The following is a 21,689-nucleotide window of genomic DNA, read 5'->3' as shown; positions in this document are numbered from 1 at the left end:
AGATCTACAAAACCCTAGCAACCTTACCCCTCTCTCAAGTTAAGAAATATAAAGTCACGGTTTCTGCAAACTCTCTCTCTCCAGACGTAGGAAGCCCTAAAGCATTCAAGATCTATAATGCACGGTATAGATTTTAGTTTATAAAGTTCAGCTTTTGTAAGGTTAGTTTTGTTTATATATCCAGACATAGGAAGCCCTAAAACATTTAAGATCTACAAAACCCTAGCAACTTTACCCCTCTCTCAAGTTAAGAAATATAAAGTCACGGTTTCTGCAAACTCTCTCTCTCCAAACGTAGGAAGCCCTAAAGCATTCAAGATCTACAATGCACGGTATAGATTTTAGTTTATAAAGTTCAGCTTTTGTAAGGTTAGTTTTGTTTATATATTAATTAATACATAGTACTTTGTTCACAATTGAATACTCATCTATATATATATATATATATATATATATATATATATATAAAACCGAAGCCTTTGCTGGCACCACAATTTTCCACCAAAATTCTAACTGCGTTATCATAAAATATTATTATTAGTATGAATTTTATGGAGTTGCGGTGTTCAAGAATTAAACCAAAATTCTTTTAAATTATTTATAATATTTTTTCCTCTGAAAATTTTATCTCTTTGATTTTATTATATTGTGTTTCTTAAGCTATAGAGAGATTTTCTTTGGTTTCTGCAAACTCTCTCTCTCTCCAGATGTAGGAAGCTCTAAACGCACCGTATAGCATTCAAGATCTACAATTCACGGTATAGATTTTAGCTTATAAAGTTCAGCTTTTGTAAGGTTAGTTTGTTTATATATTTAGTCCTTACGTTTAGGTTTAAGTTTAGGTTTAGGTTTTAAGAGATTTATATATTACTACTATGTGGCTAAATTTCCCGTGACATCAGCTTTATGTTTTTAACCAAATACATCAGGAAAGCAAGAGAAGGCGCATAATATTTAGTCCTTACGTTTAGGTTTAGGTTTTAAGAGATTTATATATTACTACTATGTGGCTGAATTTCCCGTGACATCAGTTTTATGTTTTTTTTTTTTTTTTTTAATTTGTTTTATGTAAGGTTAGTTTGTTTACATCAGTTCTTTATCTCAAAGATAAGATTTTTATTTCTACCGCAAGAACTATTTAGGTATGTATCCCTTGCAAGCATACATGAACTTAAATTGTCTTTTAATATATGCATGCTTTATTATTTTCTAATAGTTTTCCCGTGCATCGCACGGGTTAGCGACTAGTAGTTATTAAAACCAAACTATGTGGTTTTGTATCAATAAGCAAAAAAGCAAGATCGGGTGTTTATTGGGACGTTGTTCAATACAACATTTGGGACACAATTAATCCAATTAACATTTATAAGACCATGGACAAAGTACTCCTAAATTGTAGCTCTAGCCTCTACCATCTCTATTGTTGCATCTAGTAAAAGGAATACCTGAAAAACTCATATATAAACCAAATTACTGTCCAAACTTACCTGTTGAAGCATTGCCAGGAGGTCACTGAGCTCCACTAAATTTCTCTTGCACATAAAGTATTTCATAGAAATCTCTAACACATAGCCAAGGAAAGTCAAGTTGATTATGCAAGAAGCATAATAGAGCCCATGAGTTCCACTATTATGCTTGTATGAGCCCACTTGATTAAGAGTTGACAACGGAAATGGGCTCTAAACTAAGTTGGGTTTCACAATTTCCACTTCTTTCTTTGAGCTTAATAGGCATTGGGCCAGGCTACCCTGTAATATGGCATTTTGGGCCTTCCATCAAACGACCATACGTTGATCGTCATAAAATGGTTCAATTAAGTAATACGGCCCGCCGTTTTCCCAACTTTTATTTCCCTAAAACGCTGCGTTTTATTTATCCCTAAATCACCGAACTTTGCTTTTTAAAGTTTAAACTTAAACCCCACAAAAAACCCAAAAAGCTCACGCAGTTTCAGAAAATTGTACTGACATGGAGAAATCTTTGGCGACCTTTGATAATGGCACAACTTGCTCCGCCTGGAACCACTGTGGCCAGAGACTCGCCACTGGCTCCGCCGACGGAACCCTCTCCATATTCGATTCTCAGGACCCAGCTTCTACTTCTTCTTCCTTCACCTGCACTTCCAAATCTAGGGTTTGTGATTTCACTCACACCTCTCACTTTATAAATTTGCTTTATCTACGAATTACCTTCACTTCGTGTGTATGTGTGTGTGTGTGTGTGTGTTGGCTAAGTGATTGCATTTTGGTCTTTGTTGTGTGCACACTCTTTTAAATCGTGCATAAAGTGTGGACATTTTGTGAAATGGTGTACATTAGGGATCGTGAAACAATAATTTCCCAAATCCAAAAATGAATTTCCGTTCAAGTTAAATTACATATTGATATACGCATTGGTTGGTAATATTCCATGTTTAAACTGTGCTAAGTGTACTAATGTGATTCAGTCTAGGGAAAGCATATGATAGGGTCCGTATAGAGGTTATGTGGTGGATTTTGGAAAAGAAAGAATATTAAGTTGATTAAGGATATTTACGGCAGAGCTGTAACTAGTGTGAGAACAAGTGGATGAATCGCAAGTGAGTTTATTATCACTACTAGAGGTTTGCATCAAGTATCAGCACTAAGTTCATATCTCCTTGCACTAGTGATGGATGAGCTCACTAAATCGATCCAAGAGGAAGTGGAAGTTCCCTGGTGTATGCCTTTTGCAGATGATATAGTTTTGGTGGATCAAAAAATTTTTTTTTTCTTTTTTTTTTTTTTTAATGACAAAGAACCCCCTCAAGGTATGGGCCAGTGGGAGCTCCCTTGAGGGGCAAACCCTGGATGCCTACACATCCCCACTGAGTAGGCATCGCGTAAATCGCAAAATGCCTCAGCTAGGTGTTGAACCAGAGACTTCTGGGTTTACAGTTAGTCTAGGCACTCTCCATTACCATTAAGGCAACCAAGGTGGGGGCAGTTTTATTGGATGAAACTAGAAGTGGAGTTGATGCCAAGTTTGAAATTTGGCGAGATGCTCTAGAATCTAAACACTTTCAATTAAGTAGGACTAAAACAGATTTTATGGAATGTAAGTTTAGTAAAAGTAGAAACAGAAACGAAGTGGGGATGGTCAAGAGATATTAAGATCAACAACTCAAAATATCTTGGATCAATAATTTATAAAGATGGAGAAATTGAGGAGGATACGAACCATAGGATAAGAGCAGGGTGATAGGATAAGAGCAAGGTGGATGAAGCAGAGAAGCGCATCAAGAGTGTTATGCTGGGGGATTGTTAAGCCTGATCTCATGGTTGTCTTTCATCATTTTTTTGCCATTGGTCAATTTGAGAAAAGTTTAAATGCAACTTTTATTACTCTCATTCCTAAAAAACATGCGGCTAATGAGATTGGTGATTTTCGGCCCATTAGTTTGGTTGGAGGGGTTTATAAAATTATTGCTAAAGTCTTGGCTAATCGTCTCTGCTCGGTGATGGGGGATTTAATCTCAGCTTCTCAGAATGCTTTTGTGAGGGACAGACAGATCCTTGACCCTGTTCTTATTGCTAATGAATGTCTTGACAGTAGATTGAAGTCCGGGATGCCGGGGCTGATTTGTAAGTTGGATGTTGAGAAGGCCTTTGACCATGTAAACTGGAATTTTCTGCTGCAGATGTTAGAAGGAAGTGGATTCTCTACCAAATGGAGACAATGGATCCTCTTTTGTCTATCCACTGTCCGTTTCTCCATCTTGATTAATGGCTCTCCTTGTGGATTCTTTGGTAGCACTAGAGGCTTGAGGCAAGGTGATCCGTTGTCTCCTTTGTTGTTTGTCTTGGTGATGGAAGCTCTTGGAAGAATGTTGGATAAAGCTGTTCATGAAGGTCGCATGTCGGGTTTCAGTGTGGGTAACTTGGAGGGAAGATCCAAGGCGGTGTCTCATCTCCTTTTTGCGGATGACACTCTAATCTTTTGTGAGGCTGATTTAGATCAGATTTTGATTCTTCGTATGATTCTTATCTGGTTTGAGGCGGTGTCAGGCCTAAAGATTAACCTAGGCAAGTCAGAATTGGTTCCGGTTGGGGTAGTCAATCATATAGACCTTTTCTTGGTTGTTCTTGGCTGCAAGCAGGGCTCTCTCCCAATGAAATATCTTGGTCTTCCTTTGGGTGCTAAATTCAAGGATAAGACTATTTGGAATCCAATTCTGGAGAAAATGGAGAGGAGATTGGCTGGTTGGAAACGCTTATACTTATCCAAGGGAGGTAGAGTCACCCTAATCAAAAGCACCCTTTCTAATTTACCCACTTATTTTCTATCTTTATTTCCTATTCCTGCTAGTGTGGCTAACCGAATTGAGAGGCTCCAGCGGAATTTCTTATGGGGCAGTTTTGGCAATAATCCTAAAATTCATTTGGTTAAATGGGCTACTGTTTGTTCTCCTATTTCTTCGGGTGGCTTAGGGATAAGGAAGATAAGACTCTTCAATGAAGCTTTGCTTGGGAAGTGGCTTTGGAGATTTGGGATTAAGGAAGATGCCCTTTGGAGGCAAGTGATAGAGATAAAATATGGATGTGTGTGGGGGGGCTGGTGTACCAGAGCTGTGATTGGCCCTTATGGTTTTGGTTTATGGAAAAATATCAATTAGGGATGGCCTTCCGTCTCTCGCCATATTCTATATGATATTGGTGATGGGTCTAGAGTGAAGTTTTGGCAGGACCGGTGGTGTGGAGAGACTTCTCTTGCTGTTAGATATCCGAACTTGTTTAGATTTTGCAGGAATAAGGATGCCAGTGTGGCTGAGCTTATGATGTCCACCAATGGTGTCCGCTTTTGGGATGTGAGATTCGTTAGGGGTGTGCATGCTCGGGATCTAGAGGCTATGTCTGATTTCTTGGAAACCATTTATGGTTCTTCTATAAGGGGGCTAGGTGAGGATAAAATGTGTTGGATTCCTAGCAAAGTTAAGGGTTTCTTGGTTAGTGATTATTATAGAATTTTATCTGGCTCCGCCTTCTTTGGGTTTCCTTGGAAAAGCATTTGGAAGCAGAAGATTCCCTCTAGAGTTGCTTTCTTTGTTTGGACTGCTGCCTTAGGGAAATGCTTGACGATTGATAATTTACGTAAAAGGAAGTTGTGGATTTTGGATTGGTGCTACATGTGTAAGAGAAATGGTGAATCGATTGACCATCTATTCCTTCATTGTCCTTTTGCTTCGGATCTATGGTCTATGGTTTTGGGACTTTTTGGAGTTTCTTGGGTTATGCCACACTCTGTTTTGGGGCTGCTGCAATGTTGGCAAGGCAGCTTTGGTCGTCATCGAAATGGTTTTATTTGGTCTATCATTCCTCATTGCTTATTATGGTGCCTTTGGAGGGAGAGGAATAGTAGATGTTTTGAAGATTCTGAGAGATCTATTCCGGACCTCAAGTTTCTCTTTTTTAGAACTTTAAGGGATTGGTTGTTTGCTTTGCAAAATAAATCTTTCCCTTCTTTTATTGTTTTCCTAGACTCTTGCAATTTTTGTATTTGATTTCCTTTCCCTTGTTCACTTCCGATGCACTTGGGTGTTCCTTTTTATCATTATATCTTATTACTTATCAAAAAAAGAGTGTTATGCGATCGTAGAATACCTCTTAAGTTAGAGGAAAAATTTTATAAGACTGCTATATGACCTGATATGCTCTATGGTACCAAATATTGGGTTATTAAGAAGCAACATATTCATAAAACGAATGTATTTGAAATGAGCATGTTAAGATGGATAAGTGGAAATACAAGAAAAGTAGGATTTGAATAGAGGAAATTCATTTAAAGATAAGGGTACCCCTTAGTGATGAAAAGATGAGAAAAGTTGCTTAAGATGGTTTGGTCATGTTCAAAGGAGAGGGACTAATGCACTAGCAAGAACGAGTAAGTTGATCCAAGTTGAAGAAACGAAAAATAGTAGAGGAACACTAAAAATCACATTGGTAGAAGTAGTTAAAAAAGGACATGTCAATTAAGAGGGTAATAGAGAGTATGATTTTAGATACAGTAGAATGGAAGAAAAGTATACATATGACCGATCCTAACTAATCTATTAAGGGTCCATGACCGACCTCAAAATTTTGGGACCAATGCTTTGTTTGTTGTAGTCTAGGGAAATTTTGAAATTTGATGCTACTTTGAAAGTGCATTTGGTTTGTGAAGTTAAGATAAAGGACTAGGTTTAGTAGTCGGATGTGCCGTAGAATTGGGATTGAATTTTAACTATGTTTAGTGTAAATGATGTGAATTGAAAGTTGGATGATAGTTTATGAGTGTCTTTCGGGTTCAATGAATGTTTTGCAAGTGTGGACTACACTAGCTTTGTTGTGTCTCTATAGCTGGTCTTCAATTGATATTTATGACTTTTCTTGTTGAACTTTTTGTAGATACATGAGGCTCAGGCTGGCATTGTGAGGGTTGTTTGGGTTCCTCCGGAATATGGAGATGCAGTTGCATGCATTTGCGCAGATGGAACCATGTCATTATGGGAGGAGGTCGTAGAAGGTATCTTTTTAGTTTATTATCTTGTTTGGCCTAGTGTGATGAGTATCATGATTCATGCCATGGTTATGTGTTGGATATATCACTAGGATGTGCAATAAGATGCTGTCATCCTTATGGTTGACACAAAAACAGTATGTTTTAAAATTTGTTTCTGACCCAATTACTGTTTTTTTTTTTAATTGTTAGACTTTCTTAAATGTGACTTTTTTTCTTCTTTTTTTTGGGTTCTTTGTTTCCATTACATTAAGGCTATTGCTGTGAATTGTGATACAAAAAGTTGTAGAGTTTTTATTTAAATGAATGTTAAAAGGTTGAGCTCATTTGTTTTCTTGTGCCTTTTGTTATTCGCTAGATGCGCAACCTCTTAAATGGAAGCTGTGTGAAAGCTTTAAAAGCAATTCATCTAAAGTGCTGGATATCCAATTTGGAATCTCTCTGACAAGTTTGAAAATGGTGAGCTTCAAGTTCTGATACAGCTTTTCTTCACATCTAATGTATTGCTTATAGTGGTCAAAACTTGATTTTTAATTTCTGATGATGCTTGTATCATTTGGTTATTTCATCTGATCCAATGTAGCTTTCAATGTCTATCCGGCCCCTTTCTCCCAACATATTTTTATGAACAATCAGTGCACTTTGAGGATGAAACATTATGAATTGTGGAATATTAATGTTATATTACAACTCAACAATAGCTGTTATCGTCTCAAATGAAAATGAAGTAGAATATATCGCTAAAATATTGATTATAATATGCCTTGTTTGAATATACAATATAGGTTGCTGCACATTCAGATGGCCATGTGAAAGTCTTTGAGCTCCTGGATTCCTTGGAGATGAAGAATTGGCAACTTCAGGTGATTATCTTATTCAATTCAGCCAGTTTTTATTATCCACAGTTCCGCCTTTTAGAATTGCTAATGATTTGAGGTTTTGTGCAATCTGGAAAACCATTTTGTTTAATTTTTCTATAAAAATTTTCAGTATATTTATACATAGATAGATAGTAACATTCATGTCCTTATGCTCATTTTATATTTTTTATTTTATTTATTTATTTATTTTTGTAGTCTTCATTTCCTGTTATTTATCATCAAGTCCTTGCTTTCTCTGAAATGCCTCCTGTATATATATATATATATATATATTTTTTTTTTTTTGGATGATTGGAATGGCTAGAAAATGGAAAGTTTTCTCTTTGTTTCTTCTCGTTTTGATGCTATAGGAATTTGAATTTTTCTTTCTTTTTTTAATCTAATGAATGATTGTTCAATCATCTCATTGTGCTGTTGAGTTGCTCCCATTCTATGCACACATCGACACAGGAAGTTGGGTGGATTCTACAGTAACAATTCAATAATTCATTCATGATACTTGGAAGTGATTGTATGAAGGTCTTAGATTGCATTAGAAAAATATTTTGTCTAACATTTGTATTAGATATTTTAGCAATCAATGATTGTTTGAAGTCCGTACTTTTATCTTTTCATCAGCAACATCATATCATTCTTTTGGCAGGCTGAAATTCAGAATGTTATTGAGTCAGTCTCTACATTTGGTAAGGCTTCGTGCATATCTGCATCTATATCATGGAATCCACACAGAGGTGAAAGCCAAGATTCAAGTTTCGTTTTGGGTTTCAATTCAGATACACCCCAACTAAATTCCTCCAAGGTATGCTTCATAGTCCAGCTTTCTTATGCATGTTATGTGCAGCTGTAGCCTATTATGTTTTATGGGTACAATTGATTCTTCTTATCTTAGGCGTGACTTTCTTCTCTCTTAGCATAATACTTGAAAGGTGCTGTTTGACCTTCATGAATCTTATGTCAAACTTAAATTATAGTCTTGAAGCCCCACTCATTAAAGTATAACCTGAAGGTTGTACATTTCAAAAGTTTTGAAAATACAAAGATTGTACCGTCAAATCCAACAGGGATAAACTTTTTGTTTAAGTGTAACCAAGAGAGAGGGGGGGGGGGGGAGATTTTAGTGTAACCAAACTCTTGGATATTGATGCAATTCAAGTCTCCAACACATGCATTATATTTTCCAACAAATGCATTATATTCTAAGGTTTAGACAAGCAGAATTGTGGTCTTTGAATGTGTGACTTCATCACTTTGCTACTGCAATCATTGTTCTGTATCTTTGGTTGGACTTTCCTATTTAGTGCAACTATATTAAGAGCAATGCTAAATCTAAAGAATAAAAATAGAAAGTCCTTAGTGAGAAAGTCGTCATCATGATTGATGTGGTTCATTATTTTTCTTATCCTTCAAAACAGAAAACCATCTATGTGACACTTATTTCATGAAGTGTGCTTTTGGAGCCAGTTTTAAGAGATATATTCTGCTTTGTAAAACAGGTCTTTATTATTTGGAATCATGTTAAATTTTAGTGATTAAGCTAAAGTGGATGAAATTTCAACATAAAGTTTGATAGTTCATAGTTAATCACAAAAGTAGGTTCCTGCAGGTATGGGAATTTGACCAGGCTCACCAAAGATGGCTTCCAGTTGCAGAGTTGGCATTGCCTGGGGACAAAGGTGATCAAGTTCATGCTGTCGCATGGGCACCAAACATTGGCAGGTAATATTGTTTCTATTTTCTAGTGACACTGCATATTATACCTAGTAGTCCAAACTTCCTGATAGGTTCATATGATTGAATGTGACGGTTTGCAATTTCATGTGACGTGATTGGATGTGAGAAAAAGTTCAAACGAATTGGTTCAAGTTGCCTTCACCTCTGATGCTGCTAGTATTCCTTGGTTGGTGGAACAACAAAGCATAGCTAATTTATTCTGATTAATGATGTTACTGGTATAATTCTCTTTCAGACCATATGAAGTAATTGCTGTTGCAACTCTCAAGGGAATTGCAATATGGCATCTTGGGTTGGACCCTGACCTAGATGGAAGGCTCTCAGTGGAGAAAGTTGCATTGCTTTCTGGTCACGAAGGGGAGGTATTAATAGCATCTTTTTAAATTTTTTCTTACTACTTTTTGTACAATAATTCTTGAACTTAGATAAGATGGTTGAAGCTGCATTCCCACAACAACATGCATACAAGGAGCACGTAGTGGTTTTGAACAAATATAATCATTCCTTGTTTGTTTTGCACATAATTTCGATGCACAATTTTTTTTAACTTGAAAGTATGAATGCTGTAATTTTATTTTGGAGCCTTCTCAAAAAAGGAGGGTGAAAAATGTGAATGATGTGTCAATATTCTCTAGCTCAAATGGAAATTCCTTCTCCCGTAAAAATGGGTGGAGGTTGCGTGTATAGTTCACCAATATGTGTGTGTGTGATGTTAGAAAGCAATTGAGAGTCCTAGGACAATAGTTTGCACCTTATTTTGTATTTTGAGAAAAGGAATGTGAATGATGTTTGAAAGCAATTGAATGTTTGTCAATTTTGGAATCAGGTATGGCAGATGGAATGGGACATGAGTGGTATGACCTTGGCAACCACAGGAAATGATGGCATGGTACGATTGTGGCAGGCAAACTTAAATGGAGTTTGGCATGAACAGGCTGCCTTTGAGCCCACTTCATAGTCCCTTGCGTATTGTCTTCTGTTTCCTAGCTGTTGTTGTAGACTTGTAGTTTTTATTTCTTGTATTTATTAAGAAATAAGTAATGCCAAAACTGTGTAAGAATTCAGAGTTTCAAATTCTATGGTTTGCCTTCTCTTGTAGTACTTTTTCCTTTCGTCTTTTTTTTTTTTTTTTTTTTTTTTTTTTTTTTTTTTTTTTTTTTTTTTTTTTTTTAAGTTTAGTGAGGAGAGATTTGAATCCTTGATGTCTCTCAAAAGATGTCAAAAAGTTGAGTTACAAAATTTTTGACATCATTTGTTAGATTTCTTACCCAAAATATTATTTTGTAGTTATATAGTGCCTCTATTATGAGTAAATAATTATTTGATTAGTAATATTTTATTTTTTATGATATACAACAGTGATATCTTGACAGGTAGTCAAATACGATAGATTTAGTGCGGTAACTGAGTAAGGTTATAACTAATATCATAATATATATTTGTGGTAAAAGAGGATGCTTATATTAATTCATAACAGAAACACTTGAGCATTGTCTCTCTCAAAGTACATGCCAATAGAGTCAATAAAGTCATAATACAAAGACAGAATAATATCCAGAGGTTCAACAAAACACACAAACTCCTGCTGCTGGAGTGCTTTTCCCTTGCCTAGCCTATCATCACATTCATTGGCTTCACAGAAGTAATGCCTTATCTTTACTCTCGGGATTTGTCTTAGTAACTCCCTGAAATCCGAAATAAGTAGACTGGGCAAAATTAAGGGAAGTAGAGTCTGATACCCATTAGAGCATCCATAATGGTGGTGCTAAATAGTTATTTTTAGCACTACCATATACAAAAAGAGTACTGCAATGGTGGTGGTATAGGTAAATTTTTTACCTACATTCTACAGTGCATAGCCATATATAGCGGTGCACTGTAGCTGACAGCTAAAATAAAAAATTATTTTTTTATTCTACCTCCTATTAAAATATGATTTATTTGTTTCTTTTTCTTTTTCTTTTTTTTATTTCTTTATACTCAACCAATCTATCAACTCTCACCTTTGTCTAAACTCTCAACTCTCAACTCTCTCACAACTCTCACCTCTCTCTCTCAACTCTCACCTCTGCTGAGAGTCTCATCGCCATTGGCCCACCCAAAGCTCAACGTCACCAGTCCACCCAAAGTTCAATGTCATTGGTCCACTCCCCCCTCCCAAGCTGCTGAAGTCCAAAGTTGACCCACTCAGTCGACCCATGCCGCAAACCCATCTCGCCCAATCCACCGACCCACGCCACCCAAGTCTCAAGTTGACCTAAGCCCCAAGTTCGAAGCTGACCCATGCCAACTTGTCTCGCCTTCTCTTTTGTCTGACCCATCTCGGCCTCTCTAATCCAGCTCGGCCTCTCTTCTCTTCTATCTGACCCACCAAGTCCGAAGCTTGCTTGCTGATCAAGTGAGTTGTCTCTGTCTTCTTCATCATGTAATGCTTGGGATTTTTTATTTAGGTAATTGGAATGATAAATTTTTTATGTCAGTTGGGAATTTTCTGTTCACAAGGAATTTATTTTTGTTGATTGTAATGATAAATTTGCGGAGAATTGGAATGTATTGGGAATTTTTTGTTTGTAGGGAATTTATGTTTTTGTTTTTAATGTATTGGTGTAAATGTTAGTTCAGGAATTTTTTGTGTGCAAGGAAGGCTACATTTTTTTGGTTTCTGTTTTTGCTTCTTGTTGATTTTCTGTTTATTGATTCTAATTTATTTAGGAATGGCAACGGGTCAGGTTCGGGCCGGGTTTTTCCATATCCGGACCCAACCCGCGGGCCAAGACCCATGGCCCGGACCCGGCCCGTTTACTAAACGGATTTTTTTCGGGACCCGAACCCGCCCCACGGGCCCCGTGGACCCTGTCCCTCATGACCAGTCCAGCCTAAAATCAGAAACAAATTTTTTTTTTTTTTTTAGAGAATCAGAAAATCAAAAACAAAAAATTTGATTTATGATTTTTCGGCCCAAAATCACAAACACAAATCCAAACACAATCACAAACATAAACACAAAAATCACAAACACATATTTCAGATCTACGATTTTCCCTTTCAAAATCACAAACCAAACACAAATTTCAGATCTATGATTTTCATTTTTCCCTTTCAAAAATCATAAACACAAACACAAACACAAACTCACATGATTAAGGCGAACTGAACCCAGAAAAAAAAAATGGAGAATGAGATGGAGTGAGGCCGTGTCACGCTTGTGGCCATGGGCGAGGAAGATGAGAGGGGCAGAGGACTGTGCGATAGTGCGAGATCGGCGACGGCGAGGACGAAATGAAGTTGAGAGAGTAGAGAGCCTGTGTGGTGGTGGCTTGGGGTAAAGCCTATGCAGCGGCGACGTGAGGAAGATGAGAGGGGCAGAGGACTCAGTCTGCTTGTGGCCGTGTGTGTATGTGGGCTTGTGGCCGTGTGTGTGAGAGAGCTGAGAGATGAAGAGGGAGAGGCGGAGGTGTGAGTTGAAAGCCTGAAATGAGGAGAGGAGTAGAAAAGTTTAGGGTTTTTAACTATATATATATATGTGGGGGTAATTTAGTAATTATATATTTATATATAACCGGGTCTTACCCGGATCGGGTTTCGGGTTTTTTTGATAAAACCCGGACCCGTTTCGGGTTTTTTTTAAAAAAACCCATACTCAACCCTATTCTTTATTGGGCCGGGTAAAATCCGGCCCATTAGGGTCAGACCGGGCCGGGTATCCGTGGGTCGGATCTAAATTGACATCCCTAAATTTATTACAATAAATGTCATGTTGGAAATTGTTTTGGGAATTTTCTGGTTGCAAGGAAGTTTATGTTTGTTGTTTCTAATGTATTGATGTAAATGTTAGTTTGGAAATTTTCTGTGTACAGGGAAGTTTACATTTTTTTTTTCTAATTTATTATAGTATTGGTCTTTACTTTCAGTTTTCTTAGAAGTATATATTGCTATTTCTAATTTTATGGAGTCACAATGAGACCTACCATATTACACGGGTATCATAACCGGGGATATTGAGATTGACTCACAACTTTTGGGAACATCTCAAAATAATCCTATGTTAGTTTTTGATTATCCACCTCAAGTTGAGAATGCCTCTTGTACGAAATGAAAATGGGGCATTAACTTTAGTGTAGAGGAAGATCAAGTCCTAGTGTCAACATGGCTCAATACTAGTGTTGATGCCATACACAGTAATGAACAAACACAAAATACATTTCGTCAAAAAGTTTGAGAATACTTCACACAGTACAATACATCTAGTACCACTTGTACTGCTATCTCCTTGATAAGTCATTGGACAACGATTAACAATGAGACAAATAGGTTTTGTGGGTTCATGGCTAAAGTTAACGCATGTCATCAAAGTGGTATAACCGAACAAAATAAGGTATAAATTATATTGCAATAGTGTTAACATACCTATTCACCAATAGTTTGAAGATACTAATCATGTTATATTTCTTTTAATTTTTTTAGATTACCAATGCGAAGGCTTTGTATAAAGAGACCTTCAAGAAACCCTTTCATCTTGAACATTGTTGGCTCATGTTGAAGGATCAACCAAAGGGGGCCAATCCTAATGAAAGATCGAGAGCATCCGTACCTCTAACTCCAAATTCAACATCTATTAGCGAGGGGGATTGTGGGTCTGGACTTGGTGACACTTCCAATTTTTAGAGGCCAATTGGTAGGAAGGCCGAAAAGGCCAATCGAGAGAACAAAGCCACGGGAAAAGATGTAGGGGAATATTTGACCAAGAAAATGAAATTTATTGAGGAATCACAAGAACAAGAAAAAGAGAGTCTTAATATCAAAATGGAGAAGTTGCGCTTGGGAAAGTTAAAGGATAAGGAGAGAACTTGATTGGAAGAGGAAAAAAATTTGTATTGAGAGGGAAAAACTTAGGATTGAGAAGGAAAGAGGTGAAGAAAAATTTAGGATTAAGAAGGAAAGAGTCATAATTGAGAGGAAAAAATTTGAGATGCAACATATGTTAGAGGAGGAGAGAATCATGATGAAAGATACAAGTGCCTTGACTGGAGCACAAAAAACTTTTTATGAACAACTCCAAAAGGAAATCATGGCAAGATGAAGTTCATGTAATTAATGGGTTTGATTACATTTTGGATGTAGCTTAGGCCTCTATGTATTTTGTAATGTTAGGAAAAGATTGGCATATTTAGATGATGCTTGGTATAATCTTCTTCTTCTTCTTCTTTTTTTTATTTTTTTTATTTTTTTTTATGTAGCTCATGATAGGCCTTCATGTATTTTGGTAGTGGCTTATGATAGGCCTTTATGTATTTTGGTAGTATCTTATGAGAGGCCTTCATGTATTTTAGTAGTGGCTTATATCACTTGACTTTAATCTTAAACTAGATGTATGTATAAACTTTTAAATTTATTGTTCATCTTGTTTGTGTTGTGACTTGTGCGTGTGTGCTTGTGGGCGTAATGATTGCTTATGGCACTAAAAGCATGGATTGGTTATGTTTCTTGCATCTATAGTAATAATTGCTTCCCAATTGTCTTAAAGGTTGCATCCATGGATCGCTCTTTATTTCACAAGTTGCTTCTTGATGACTCAAATAAGGATGAGATAATCGAATAAGTTGTCATGGAAACATCACAACATAAATGTTATCGCTATATCTGACGTAATCATTTGGCAGGAAATGAGAGGCTTTTTCTTGACTACTTTGCTCCCACACCAATATATCTGCACGCTTTATTTAGTAAGAGATTTTGGATGAAGCGTTCTATTTTTCTTCGTATTCAATCTAAGGTAGAAGCTCATGACTCTTACATTGTCCAAAAAAGAGATAGTGCTAACAAACTTGGTTTATCTTCATTACAAAAGATAACTGCTGCACTTAGAATGCTTGCGTATGGAGTATCGAGTGATTTGATAGATGAATATGTGCAGATTGGAAAAACTACTGCATTACAATTTTTGAAAAAATTTGTTATTGCAGTATTTGATGTTTTCTTTGAGGAATACTTGAGAAAGCCAAACAATGAAGACATTGTTAGACTGTTAGCTCATGGCGAACGTCAAGGTTTTTCAGGTATGTTAGGTTCAATTGATTGCAAGTATTAGAAATGGAAAAATTGTCTAGCTGCATGGAAAATTCAATATTATGGTCATATTCGCGAGACGACTATTATTTTGGAAGTGGTAGCATCATATGATCTTTGGATATGACATACATTTTTTGGGTTACCTAGGTCAAATAATGATATTAATGTGTTTGAGTGGTCTCATATATTTTCTGATCTTGCTGAAGGACATGCTCTTGCAGTACATTACTCAATCAATGGTCAAAACTACACAATGGGATATTACCTTGCTGCTGATGGCATATATCCAAAGTGGGCTACTTTTGTGAAAACAATCCCAACTCCACAAGGACAAAAGCAAAAATTATTTGCAGCAGCCCAAGAGGCGTAAAGGAAGGATGTTGAGCGTGCATTTGGAGTGCTTCAAGCACATTTCGAAATTTTTCATAAACCTGCACGATTTTTCCATCTTGATACACTTCAAAAGATCGTGAAAGCATGCATAATTCTCCATAACATGATTGTTGAAGATGAGTAAGATAATAATGAAGTGGTAGACTTGGATTATGAACAAATTGATGGAGTGGATAATCCTCTTATACAAGTGTCACGTGAACAAAATGATGGATTTATGGCATACATACAAAGTTATGGACGCATTAGAGACCGAGAAATTCATTCTCAACTCCAGTTGGACCTCGTTGAATATTTATGGCAATTAAAAGGCAAGTCGTAGGAACTTATATACATATATATATATATATGTTGAGAAGCATGAGTCATAGGAACTTGTGCGAGTATGTGAGTTTTATTGTAATTTGGTTTGAGTTATGTATGTGAGTAATCTATGGACTATATTGTTCCAACTATAATATGTGTTCCATTTTATGTGTTTTCTTATAAGGTTCCTCCATTTCATAGTTCACATTATTCCAAGATTGCTACCAGACAATTGAGACAATTGTTTTAGGGAAAAAAAAAAATTGTATATATATAATTTGGGGTTAAAAAAAAATGTTGTTAGACTTGATGATTATTTGCTATCACGACAATTGAGAAAATTTTGTAGTCAAAAGATAAATTTGTATATATATAATTTGGGGTTAAAACAAAATATTATTGTTACACTAGATGGTTATTTTCTATCATGATAATTGAGAAAGTGTTTTAGTTAAAAAAAAAAAATTGTAAAATATAATTTGGGGTTAAAAAAATTACTTGTTACACTAAACGATTATTTGCTATCATGACAATTGAGAAATTTTTTTAGTCAAAAGATAAATTTGTATATATATAATTTGGGGTTAAAACAAAATATTATTGTTACACTAGATGATTATTTGTTATCATGATGATTGAGAAATTTTTTTAGTAAAAAAAAATTTCTATAAGTATAATTTGGGGTTAAAAAAATTACTTAATACACTGGACGATTATTTGCTATCATGCGGCAGCGGTAATAGTGGCAATAATGGCAACAATAGCGGTAGCAGTTGCGGTGGTTGTGATTGTTATTTATTGTAGTGGATATATTATTTTATTATAGTGGATATATTATTTTATTATGATTTTATATTATTTTATTTTGTTGAAAACTAAAATAGATCCATTGATGCTGGATGTTTTGTAAAGTGAGTAGGTAAAATAAATAAAATAACTTTTTGTGGTGCCAAATAACTAAAAAAGTAGCTCTACCAATGTAGATGTTTTTGCATCACCAATTTTGCATATAATTCTACTTCAACCGCTTAGGCATTCCTTGCAATACACAAGCCCATCCCTTAAAGCTCACAATTTAGTAAAAATGCTAGTCACAATTCCGATGGCTCTAGAGTACCTAGGGATCTAAGCCCCACTGTCCACCACTACTGATAATATCTCCACCCCCCTACCATGCATGATTTCCCAAATGAGGCACCATCTGTAACAAGCATGCCTCATGCATGATGCATATATAAACAAAAATTTCTACAATAGTTTTTTTTTTTTTTTTCTTTATATCCATACTTGAATTAAGATAATTCCAAAACCTGAATGTACCTTATAGAATTCAAGAAAGTCTATATACAACAACAACAACAAAAATTCAAAATATTTGACATTTGGTTAATGTAGCAAGTTGTTAGTGGTAAGTAAAAAGTGATATCAATGGTGAATTCAGATAAGAACTATAAGGACTAGATTTGAGTTCCTAGCCCAAAAAGTGAATGGACTTAAGCCCAAAAAGCCCAAAACAATAAATTTGTAGAGAGTGGATCAGAAAACTGGGCTCTAATGAATCAGACAACAAACAAAGTAGGTTTTGATGACAAGAAAATGAAGATAGACAAATTTAAACTAAAGAAAATCGTCCTCGGCTCAATTCGAGGAGATCAGTTCTTATATATTGATTCTCAAATTTGATTACAAGTTCAGTTTTTAATTGCTACAATTTTTTTTCTCTCTCCCTCCCCCCTCTTCCATGGAGGGTTTCTTACATTATATAGTTCTCTTTAAACGATCTTGGCCCTCCACTTGTTGATCATTCAAGCCACTACTTCAGTGTTTGTCCCATTGAACACCCTTTTAGGCCCTCTGTTCATTGGGGGCAGCCAATGCAACACTGTTCAGAGGTCTTCTCCATATTAATGCAGCCAGAAAGTTAGCTGCAGAGCATTTAATGCAGTGGTAGCAGCTTTTCCTTGAGATATTTCATAGCCTCCCTCTGTCCTGTTCCTTCTGGATACTTATCCTCATTAGTAGAATTGCCCGGAACATTGCTCCTGGTGTCATACCACACCTACTGACCTTGACTTTGCTCAGCAGAGGAAGTATTCCTCCTCGGATAGCCTTCTCGGATGGTAATGATTAGACCTCACCTCTTTACTTACCAATATAGATTCTTAGGAAGGTGCTTACCCGTCCTTGAACTATTCATGTCCTCAAATTGGGCCTCTAGCCCAATATACACATAGATATGTATTCTTGGGCCTATCACCCCTACAAGAACCAATAAAAGGTTCTCAACTTAACTATTGTAAAAAATGTCGTGAAATTTTTTGTGTATGCAATATTGGTCCAAAGTGCAACTATGCTATCCAAAAGAGGAAAGAAAATTACAGTTTTATCTAGGGAGATTAAAAACAAAAAGAACCATAAAATTATGTGGACCAAATGTTAGGGTCATATTTTCATGTAGTTGGCATATCCTATGATGAAGAGCACTTTACTTATATTTGGGTAAATCTACGTAGATTCAAGAATATTTTGAAGTACCTTGAAAAGATTTTTCAAGTAGTTGTATTGAAGACATGAAGACTGCACAAAGAAATAACTATGAAAAGTTGAACATTGCTAGCTTGACACCTGGTTCGATACCTGCTTCTATCTAGAATAAATGAACCTTGATACCTCGTGAATTATCTAGCTTCGCATATCCAAAAATCTTAGATCTGTTTTTCGGCTCATGATGACTTGGCTTTTCTAGGGTTTCATTCTTTGACCTACTAGATGAAATAAAAATTTTATTTTACAGTCATCATCATACATAGAGACACACATAGAGAATATACATTTTTTTTGTGAAGCTATTGTATACTTATGCGCCTTATGGTATTGTAATCAAGTTGCCTTTAATTCTACTAGTGTGTAGTGAAGAACTTTGCATCCATCAACATACTTTAAGTTGTTGGGAGTTAGTCACAAATTAGAGATTTATGAGATTGAAGAAGTCTTTACAAGATCAAGTCTAATTGGAGATTAGCGTTAGGGTTTTACTGTAGGTGGTGCTTTGGGATAGACTAGGAGGGTAAGATTCTTTGTACTTGTAATCACTTTTTCTTGATTAGCAGATTCTTGAGAATGGTGACCTGAAATTCACTCGGTGGAGTTTTTTCCTAGTGAAGTTTTTCCCCATTAGTAACAAATCACTATCAAAATTAATTTCCGCTTCACTCTATATTAGAATTGTGATTTGTTAATACCTTCAAGATATTTTCCTAAAATTTAAATAATTAATTAACTTAAATAATTGAATTATTTAACTAGGGTCAATCTATAACCCTACACCAAAAATCGCCAAGACACTAATTGTAAAATTTTGTCTATGAGCAAGCCACTAGATTAATAAAGGGTAGTACTTCATACCTAAAATACGACTTTTGCTATAAAGTGATGTGAGTTTAAATAAGAATTTTAGTATTTATTTGGAAACAATTTATTTAACTTTTTGTTGAAAGTGTCTTAAAGTATACTTTAAAAAATATATTTTTAAAAAAAAGGTTTTTAAAAAGTTGTACATAGAGATTAAAAACTAGAAACTGAACTTATAAACTCTAACCAAATAAATACAAATATATCTCATTTTTCATGTGGTGTCATTTGTCAAAGAGATATAAGTCTCTTACATGTACGCCATTCAAGATTTACGCCATTCAGGATTTACGCCTTGTCACTAGTTCTATCCAAAGGAGAAAAGACGAAAGAGAAAAGACAAAAAAGAAGCAAGAACCATAAAAGTTGTTGGTGCAAACACAATAATAATGGAAATAATACACAAAGAGAAACTGAATAGTACTTCTGAATATTATTAATATAAAGAAAGGAAATACACAACACTATTTGGACTGAGGCGCGGCACTCGCTCTCTTTAAGGAGATTCAAGCCATTGGTTGGCTAACTCTTGTAACCGGTGCAGACCTTCTCTGACTTGTCTCCCCCAGGATACAACAGCCCAACAAGTGTTGTATGGCTAGAACAACCTCTGCACAAAGTGTTCAAGCCCAAAGCTCCACCAGAAAGAACACCCTTCCTTGCCAATAATCTCTCTATTTTTTTTTGTGTGTATTGTGAATTGCAGTAACTTGGATTGGGTCTGAATGAGTCTATTTATAGGCTCAATGGGCCTTACGAAATTACTACCCAATTTATTCTAATTAATTAGGTCCAATTATTCTGATGTAATGGGTGTTACAAGATTAATTGTTGGATATTAATCTGATGGGCTGGAGTTACACAATTAATGGTGAGATGAGGAGTTTCTGAAGAATGAATAGGCCCAAACGGATAGTCCATTAAGTGGGTTAATGGCTCTTCATTGTCCATAATAAAAATGGAGTATTAATTCGGGCCATTTACTCACCAACGGATATGGTAATTATTCTGAATGGACTGTCAAGTAGGAGGATCCAAGTGGCTGATTCATTTCCATTTTTGATACCTCCACTCTTCACCTCTCCCTTGCGCACGTATCTAGCCCAATATCTGAGACAATTCATGTTAGCCCATTAATCACCACAATTAAAAAGAATAAAAAAGTCTCTCTCCTTTTCAATGTGGGATTAAACATTTTTCACAACTCTTCATCTTCCATATTCACTCCACATCTTTACATTTATTTTATAACATTTACTCATTTTAATTATTTAATATTAAAATGTTCCAACAATCCCCCACTCATTTTAATATTAAATTTTAGTTAAAGAGAGATTACCAGGCAAAGATGGGTCACTATGCATCATGAAGGTGTGCTCTGCATTGAACCTTCACTTAGTAAAACAGCGATCTCAACTCCAGAGTCGTAGTGGTCTCCGACTTGAACTAGGACTGCTTTAGGGAAATTAAACATCACTGCTTACACATAACAACCCAGGTGTTGACATGAGCTTTTATAGCTAGCACTTTACGGCCATGTGCTGATCCCAGTTTCATGGGTGTATTTGAGATTAAGTCCAAATCTCATAGGGAGCGGCCCCACCCCCACACTCACATAGGTGAAATTTGTCAAGGGTGCTCCTGCAATTCTGACACCCCACTCATACGAGCTACAAATTTCATTAAGAGTTTTTTACTCAACCTCTCCACATTACAGGATAAATGCACTTACATCATAGGGATGAACAATTAAAAAATTATTTACAGAATAAATAATTTAAAAAAAAATAAATAGTGCATTTCTTACGACCATCATATGATTCGTTTTTCCCATTGAACCCAATTCTCAGGATCTCTGGTCCTTGGGTTGGGTATCCTCATACATGGCTCATGATTCTATGGACTTTAGTCCCATCCCCCTCGATGTATTCCAGACTCTATCTTTTGCCAAGGCCTTGGTAAATGGATCTGCAAGATTATCATTAGATTTAATATAATCCACAGTTATGATGCCACTACTCAAATAAGATCGCACGGTACTGTGCTTTCTTCTTATAGGTCTGGATTTACCGTTGTAGTAACGGTTTTTAACTCTACCAATTGTGGCAGTGCTATCACAATGAATTAATATAGGTGGAATTGGCTTTTCCCAAAGGGGAATTTCATATAACAAATCTCTGAGCCAATTTGCCTCTTCACTAGCTGAAGCTAATGCTATTAATTCAGCTTCCATTGTTGAATTAGCAATTATTGTTTGCTTTTTAGATTTCCAACAAATAGCACCACTACCTAAGGTAAAAATATAACCAGTGGTAGAGAGAGAATCACCTGACAAAGTATTCCAATCGGCATCACTAAAAGCTTCAATCACAGCAGGGTACTTTT

The 21,689-nt window shown here is 35.9% G+C and overlaps 1 protein-coding gene across 1 annotated transcript; it reads left to right on the top strand.

The window, feature by feature from the left end:
* The first annotated feature begins 1,912 nt into the window (after positions 1-1,912).
* On the top strand, positions 1,913-10,230 carry LOC115975320 (protein SEH1). The gene is made up of 8 exons (XM_031096055.1): positions 1,913-2,133; positions 6,402-6,519; positions 6,872-6,972; positions 7,299-7,376; positions 8,038-8,193; positions 8,998-9,110; positions 9,361-9,487; positions 9,952-10,230. Exons 1-8 carry the CDS (start codon positions 1,969-1,971, stop codon positions 10,081-10,083), a joined length of 990 nt encoding a protein of 329 aa, XP_030951915.1. The 5' UTR covers positions 1,913-1,968; the 3' UTR covers positions 10,084-10,230.
* The last annotated feature ends 11,459 nt before the right edge of the window (positions 10,231-21,689 follow it).

Source organism: Quercus lobata, chromosome 2 (genome assembly GCF_001633185.2).
Source record: "Quercus lobata isolate SW786 chromosome 2, ValleyOak3.0 Primary Assembly, whole genome shotgun sequence".
Taxonomy (NCBI): Eukaryota; Viridiplantae; Streptophyta; class Magnoliopsida; order Fagales; family Fagaceae; genus Quercus; species Quercus lobata.
This window is presented reverse-complemented; position numbering and strand designations above follow the sequence as displayed.

Coding starts and splice junctions, on each gene's coding strand:
- LOC115975320 (XM_031096055.1), top strand. CDS start 1,969: ATGGAGAAATCTTTGGCGACCTTTGATAATGGCACAACTTGCTCCGCC. Junction 6,520..6,871: donor ATGGGAGGAGGTCGTAGAAG/GTATCTTTTTAG, acceptor GTTATTCGCTAG/ATGCGCAACCTCTTAAATGG. Junction 8,194..8,997: donor CCCAACTAAATTCCTCCAAG/GTATGCTTCATA, acceptor AGGTTCCTGCAG/GTATGGGAATTTGACCAGGC.